This window comes from Pundamilia nyererei, unplaced genomic scaffold (genome assembly GCF_000239375.1).
Source record: "Pundamilia nyererei isolate P.nyererei 1_Seehausen unplaced genomic scaffold, PunNye1.0 scaffold00264, whole genome shotgun sequence".
Taxonomy (NCBI): Eukaryota; Metazoa; Chordata; class Actinopteri; order Cichliformes; family Cichlidae; genus Pundamilia; species Pundamilia nyererei.
Window position 1 is genome coordinate 151,963 of NW_005187665.1, and position 7,943 is coordinate 159,905.

Consider the following 7,943-nt stretch of genomic DNA (forward strand, 5'->3'; position numbering starts at 1 on the left):
GCTGACTCTTGGATGGTCGGGCAGGCTGTTCATGCTGCTGTTGCTCCTGAGAGTTGCTCTACTGAAATTATACAAAAATTAAAATTAGTTTGGAAATACAATTTTTTTTTAAAGCACCTGGACTTTTTAGGTCCTATTGATATAAAACCTGGTATTGGTATCTCAACGATACTTTGTTTCTGTCCTGTAAGTTCAGGATGTAGCCCACTGAAATGTGTTATATAAGTTATCAGACTTTATAATTTTTGTGTTGACTGCTGCGTATACTTCATTTATAGCTTGTAGCACATTTAAATCAAGGAACTTGACCCAAAGTCTGCAGTATAAAACACAACTACTAAAAAGTCCAGTTGCCTTTTTTTAAGCTCTTGAGACTACCACAGAAATACAGCATCTCTGTTTTTATACCCAACACCTGATCCCTTTCTCTCTCTTATTCACAAAAGCAGGTCTTACTTATTAGCCGAGGGATGGATGGATTGAGTTTTCACATGAGATGCACGGGCCTAGCTTTGGTGCAGTTGATAACGTTCACATTTAGCTGTGACAGACTGTGTGTCTAACTGAAAAAGTTTTACTTTAGCAGCTCCTGCTGAATTTCCCCACAGCAATAGGTCACCCAAATATTTTAAGTAGTTCACCTATTATTTCAGACCATGAAGTTTCATACTGACCCTCTTTTAAATATGTTGGCCCCAAAAACAATAGGGACAGCCTTGGGGCAACTACATCATGTTTTCTGCATCACGTTTGAAGGCAAACATTGTGCATGAGGTTTAGTTTAAATCCATTATTACCTGCTACTATTACAGAAAGGAAAGATATACTGACTGAAAAGCAATAAACGCGAAGCATCCTCCATTCTGAGCAATACGTTGTTTTTGTCATGATATACCAATACACTTCTGTAACAACCACCGATTATAGCAACATGACGTGACATTTGACAATAAGAGGCACCGCTTGCCACAAGGGCTGATATACTTTAAAACACAGCAGGGCCAAAGTTTGTAATGGCACTGGGGAACAGACCCAAGACCTTTCTAGAACTTCATTCGTTCCAGCTACAAGTACCAAATAGGATTGTGTTTAAACAAACTTATTAACAACAACTAAAACCACCCACACATGATGAGGAATTATACTTCTGGGAATGAAATGAGACTGAAAAACAAGGGAGAGGAGACAAAAAAAGGAGACAGTGGTGAAAGGAGCAAATAAGTATGATTTTGTATAATGCTAAATAGCTAATTAGTGCTAGCATAACCTTGAATGTAGGAGTGAGAGACACTTGAATAATGTAACTTCCACTAGCCCCAAATCATGTTGTTTACTTCAAAGTTTAAGCAAGTTGGCTGGGTATCAGAGTCTGGACAGCAGGAGTTAACTTGTTAGTGTAGCTAGCATGCTGAAAGAATGCAGATGCTAGTAGCTGCAGTATTAATACTTCAAAATCAGTCAACTCAATCTTGGGCATTATTACCATAATGCACATGCTCTCTGTCAGTTAGAGTAATTTTTACATGCTGTTTTGTAGGACTGCTGGTGGTGTCAGATTATATATAACATAATGGAGAGAAAACTCTAGAACTGTTGATCACTGATGATCAGTCAATTTAATGAGATCTTTATTACCTGGGGGTGGGTGACACTGGTGGATCGTCCACTGCTTCCACAAATGAGGCTGGAAACCATCCTTGACTGAAATCAAAAGGTGACAGAAAGTAAAAGCTACAGTTGTTACGTGTTAAGTGAAAGAAATACACATATAGGAACATGTAACGACTTGTGAGCCTTTTAGTACAAGTGAGTTATGCTTTTAGTAGTTTTTATCGATGCTAGCTGTGTGGCTAATGCCAGTCAGTCAGGTTGGAACTTTTGCCTTTGGGTAGCATCTGTGTTCAAGTACAGACTAAATATTTAATTTTGTTATCTTTGCTTCATTCAGTGCACTTTTTTCATTTTTCTTTCTTTCTTCTAGTCTAATATTTTATTCCTGTATTTTCTATTCATTCATATGTTGGCATAGTGAAACCGACCCTTCTTAAGTCAAAGGAGCTTGCAAAGAAAAGCGTCTGGACTTCTATAAGTTGCTTGAAGACGTTTCACCTCTCATCCGAGAAGCTTCTTCAGTTCTAAGGTCAAATGGTGGAGAGTCCCAGATATAAACCTAGTGGGAGTTTCCCCCCACAGAGGGACAAAAGGACCCCTGATGATCCTCTAATCGCCTGAGCCAAGGTGTAAAACTGGGTGTGGGTCCCAATCAGCCAGAGTTTCGGGTGTGTTCATTGTGAAACCTGGCCCCACCTTATTAAGAACGCCTCTTTGCGTTCTTAAAGTCAGCAAAGAGGCACAGAAAAGAAGACCAGACACCAGCGAGGGAGGATAAGAAGGACAGACGCAACAACATTGTCATCCCCTATGTAGCCGGTGTATCTGAGAAACTCAGGAGAGTTTTCTCCAAGCATGACATCCCAGTGCATTTCAGACTCAGCAACACGCTCAGACAAAAACTGGTTCACCCGAAAGACAAAACGCCAAAACACAGACTTAACAATGTGGTGTATGCTGTACAGTGCAGCGAGGAATGCCCAGACCTCTACATTGGAGAGACCAAACAGCCACTTCACAAGCGCATGGCACAACACAGAAGAGCCACCTCCACAGGACAAGACTCAGCAGTCCATCTGCATCTTAAGGATAAAGGACACTCTTTCGAGGATGCCAACGTTCACTTTTTGGACAGAGAGGACAGATGGTTTGAAAGAGGAGTGAAAGAAGCCATCTACCGGTATGTCCACTGTGAACGACCATCTTTGAACAGAGGCGGGGGTTTACGACACAAACTCTCTGCCATCTATAATCCAGTTTTGAGATCCCTTCCCAGACGCCTTAACGCCCACTCACATCCTGGGCCATCTGATCTCAGGAATTCGCATGATAAGGTGGGGCCAGGTTTCACAATGAACACACCCGAAACTCTGGCTGATTGGGACCCACGCCCAGTTTCACACCTTGGCTCAGGCGATTAGAGGATCATCAGGGGGTCCTTTTGTCCCTCTGTGGGGGGATACTCCCACTAGGTTTATATCTGGGACTCTCCACCATTTGACCTTAGAACTGAAGAAGCTTCTCGGATGAGAGGTGAAACGTCTTCAAGAAACTTATAGAAGTCCAGACGCTTTTCTTTGCAAGCTCCTTTGACTACGATGACATACGACCCTTCTTAACTTTAACAACTACTGCTTGCACGAATTTCTGTGGACTACACATTTTCTCAACACGCAGAATGTAGAACTGTCCAAATTTGTTGAACTTACATAACAAAAAGCAGTAGAACAGCAAAATATATACACTGTGTGTTCTGATAAAAGATTTCTAGGTAGTTTACAGACAATCTTGATGAGTAAGTAGTTATATGTAGCAGAGCTATGCAAACAAATTAAGATTTAATGTGTGTTTGGAGTTTGCTTTTGCTTATTTCTAAATGGGCTAGAAGGGCTTATGAGGCACTATCTCTATGTCTACAAATAACCCCATTCATTTTGTACTATGCTAAAATTATTACTTTTTTCTTATTAAACTGGCCTATGTCATCTGCAAGCAAATGACAGGAATGGACACTTTGCACATCCACACATGCAGTCTCCACGCAGTCACAAACTACGATTTTTTTTTACCGTGGGCTGTTGTCGGCACGTCCAAACAGCCAGCCGTTCCTGGGCTGTTGGACCAGCACATTAATTATCTGTCCCCTATTGAAGGACAGCAAGGTGGGGTTGGAGCCAACAGGCTGGTGGGCCACCCGGGCCTTCATTACTCGTCCTCCACCACCACCACCACCTCCTGCTGAGTCTGCTCCGAAGCGAAAAACGCTTCCCTGTGGAGACGGGGCTGGAGGAATGACAAATGAAACACAAAGGTACGAAGAGAACAGTTTGTTAAGCTGATAAACGTTCTTGGCAAAGAAGAATCTGTGGTGAAATTATTAATTAAAGAATATTAATGACTAGATTTTTTTTGTGTGTGTGTAACTCAGAGGGTTAGGAGATTATTAAGTGTCTTACTCCAGGCGCAATGCTTTTGTTTTAGCAGCGGGGTAATTCATTGAATTATACTGAATAAGCTGATGTTATTTTCCCCACCAGTGAACACTGGTTACAACCTACATTATTTCGCTACTGTTGTTTATGTTCTATTTTGATAAATCATTACTCCGTCTATTTTTACTCTAAGCAACCAAATAATTAGCCTTTTTTCAACTGAAAGTACAAATGAGGAGCCATGAACGTGCACGATGTGCAACGTTATTAAGAGGGCAATAAACAGTTAGAGAAAAAAATTGATAAAAACATCTGGTAGCTGTAAGCATCATAAGCACTGATGAATAGCCATGATGGGATGTGAATATTTAACAGACAAGCATTAACGTGACGGGAACACATTTATTTTTAAGTGGAACTAAACATCAGATCACTGAAATGGGTTTTTCATGGTGGCTGTGGCTCAGGAAATAGAGCATGTTGTCTAATAATCAGAATTTCGGTGGGTTCTCCAACCATGTGGGGCGATCGTGGCTCAAGAGTTGGGAGTTCGCCTTGTAATCGGAAGGTTGCCGGTTCGAGCCCCGGCTTGGACAGTCTTGGTCGTTGTGTCCTTGGGCAAGACACTTCACCCGTTGCCTACTGGTGGTGGTCAGAGGGCCCGGTGGCACCAGGGTCCGGCAGCCTCGCCTCGGTCAGTGCGCCCCAGGGTGGCTGTGGCTACACTGTAGCTTGCCATCACCTGTGTGTGTGAATGGGTGGATGATTGTGTATAGTGTAAAGTGCTTTGGGGTCCTTAGGACCAAGTAAAGCGCTATACAGATACAGACCATTTACCATGTGTGTCAAAGTGGGTAAGATACAGAACCCAGAGCTTTCCCTGATGCATTGTTTGGAGTGTGAGTGAATCTTAGGTTAAAAGTGCTTAGGCATAGATAAAAGCTAGAAAGTAGAAGAGCACTATGGATCATAAATGCATCACTTGAACACCTAAAAAGCTGATGTTAAGTCTATTTTAAAGCATTGTAGTTCTTTATTAATCCGCTGCTCACCTCTTGATGGTATTTTGCCGAGGGGCATCTCGTCTCTGCTCCTTCTGATCTCCTCCCTCATTCCCACCTGTATGAACATATAACAAGCACAGACTGAGACTATATTCAAATCTGTTGTCATTTTACTATTCGTGTAAACATGAGGTACTGCTGTTGTTTTTGTAGGAAAGAGTAAACTAAGAGTGGACTAAATAAGCTCAAGCCTGCTGGAATTTCAGGTGCAAACAACATTTCTATTAATGTCAGAATCAGAATACTTTATTAATCCCGAAGGAAATTATAGATCTGATGTCCAATCACTAATCTCTTAAAGGTTTTTGAGAATCCTCTAAATCAAACTATACTGACAGCAATAATTGGGGTCGTTTCAGTCTAAGCTGACCTTCCACAATAAAAAATGAATACTCTGCCATTTGTGTCTCTGATTGGTAGATGACTAATTTTCCTAAGAGGAAACATTGCCCACGTAGACTGACAGGATTTGAGGTATGATGCATTTTTTGCATCTGATTGCTTGAGGGGATGTAGATGACAAATTTTAGGCCTGGTAGCCGTTCATTTCACGTGCAATGAGCTGAAAATTGGATGTTTTATGTAGACTTTACCATGTGAAGTAAAGCGAAAATTAAAATGATAACTGACCTGTCTTAATGAATCTTTCATGTTCATTTTATACATTTTTTTTTTTAAAGTTCTCCTAGGTTCTCATTAATATTATGTCCCTGTCTTGCTTCTTTTTTGGTTTCTTTTCTGCTGCTGTGGGAGCTTTTTTACTTGTTTTGTTCGATATGTTCTTTGTTCCAATCACTTGTACATACTGGACTTTTTTATTACAAACCCAGTTCCAAAAGATTTGGGAGGTTGTGTAAAATGTAATTATGATTTGGAAGCCCGTGTTGTATTCACAATAGAACACAGGGCGAGATTAAACTGCATCATTTTTTAGAAAAAGATTTTGAATTTGATTGCAGGAACATGCCTCAAAAAAAGTTGAGACAAAGCCGAGTTTACCACTTTAGCTTTCAGTCTGTAAAAATCTGGGAACCCTTGAACACAAATGCCCACAGATTCTCAGAATCTTTAGAGAAGACTTAATCGGCTGAAAAATGTTCCTGCAGATGTTTTCTCGCAGTACAACTTCATTTTCTAGCTTTTTGTCGACCCATCCCAGACGTATTGCTTGTTGTTAAAATGGTAAATGGCCTGTATTTATATAGCGCTTTACTAGTCCCTAAGGACCCCAAAGCGCTTTACATATCCAGTCATCCACCCATTCACACACACATTCACACACTGGTGATGGCAAGCTACATTGTAGCCACAGCCACCCTGGGGCGCACTGACAAGATGAGATAAATTTTCTATGTGTATTCTGTTCTATTTTGAATAAAATATGAATTTCTGAGATTAACAAATCATTGCATTCTGTTTTTGTTTGCATTTTACACTTTACAGTTTTGTTTCTTTTTGGATATAAAAAAAAACAATTAAGTATCATAGCATTTCTGTTTTATAATAATAATTGATTGGATTTATATAGCGCTTCTCAAGGCACCCAAAGCGCTTTACAATACCACTATTCATTCACTACCCATAAATTATTCATTGTGGCATTTCGTTAGCTTCATAGCATAAGTGCCTAAGTCATTTTTTGGTCAAATTGCATGTGATATTTAAAAATATGCATGTGATATTTAGAAAATTCGTTTTTTCTTGTTTTCCGAAAACACAAAAAAATGACTTAGGCACTTATGCTATGAAGCTAACGATTTTTGAAATTACAGTTGTTGAGTGTTCACTATTTCTTGTGAAGGTAGTTTACTTGTGATAGCAGCTGTGGCAGATTAGTTTGCACCAGCGGGTCAGGAAACAGCGATTCATTTGAGCTTAAAGGAATAGTTCCACTTTTACTCACTGACTGTTAGATGAAAAGATTTATTGCACACTACAGCCAGCAGCCAGTCAACTTATCTTAGAAACATGGAGGGAACAGTGTGGCTCTGAAGTCAGTATACACATAGATGCTTTTTTTCCCCTTTTAATTTGTCAAACCTGACTCACAGGCTTTTCTCTGTGATACACTGGGATAAATCCCTCGTCAGACCAAAACAAACACTGGATCAATGCTAATCCTCTGATTGTTATTATGAAAGCATATGTGGGATATGGTGGTTCACTGGCATGTCGCCTTCCAATGAGGAACAGATCAGCAGGGTTTATCTCAGGGACATCTTTGGTCTTTACTTCAATAGTAATTGCAGCTGTTATTACAAACAACAATGTGGTTTTGATTTGTGCAATTGTCTTTGGTGGTAATAAATCACTTTACCGAACTCAGAGACAGTAAAATGTGCACATATTTGAATGCTACACAGGGTTCAGATTCAGATAGCTTTAAAAATGTGTGCCGCATTCTTCAGTTTATAACTTTATCCCTCCTCTAAAGGTTTTCTGTAATTGTGTTTTATGCACCAAGTGTGATTCATTTTGAAGATTTCAAATCAATCAATGCTAACCACCAGAGGGCACTCTGGTAACAAAAATGTTGTGCTTTCCCCCACAATGGCGTGCCTTGGGTCTGATGTTATGCATTTCTCAGTGGAGATAACTCACAGCTGTATCGCAATTGGATTTCTTATCTAATATGTGGCTCATGAATTCAGTTCTACTCAACAATGCAATTTTTAAACTTTCAAGCGGTTTTCAATTTTAAATTTCCCAAATAGACTTTAAAGAGATTCACTCAGTTTTCCACCCCAAAGACAGGATTATACCCCACACAGCTGCATATTTTTGGAGTTGTGGAAGTTTCATATGTCACTGTGGCCCCAAACCTTGCATAAATAAT

General features: G+C 40.0%; 1 protein-coding gene across 1 annotated transcript; it reads right to left on the minus strand.

The window, feature by feature from the left end:
* Positions 1 to 5,156, minus strand: LOC102212966 (brain-specific angiogenesis inhibitor 1-associated protein 2-like protein 2; the record flags this gene model as incomplete). Its single annotated transcript, XM_005750173.1, has 4 exons — positions 5,096 to 5,156; positions 3,681 to 3,894; positions 1,636 to 1,701; positions 1 to 61 (listed from the first exon to the last, which is right to left on the minus strand). Coding segments are annotated over exons 1-4 (402 nt in total), but the record flags the coding sequence as incomplete, so codon positions are not given.
* Positions 5,157 to 7,943: the final 2,787 nt, after the last annotated feature.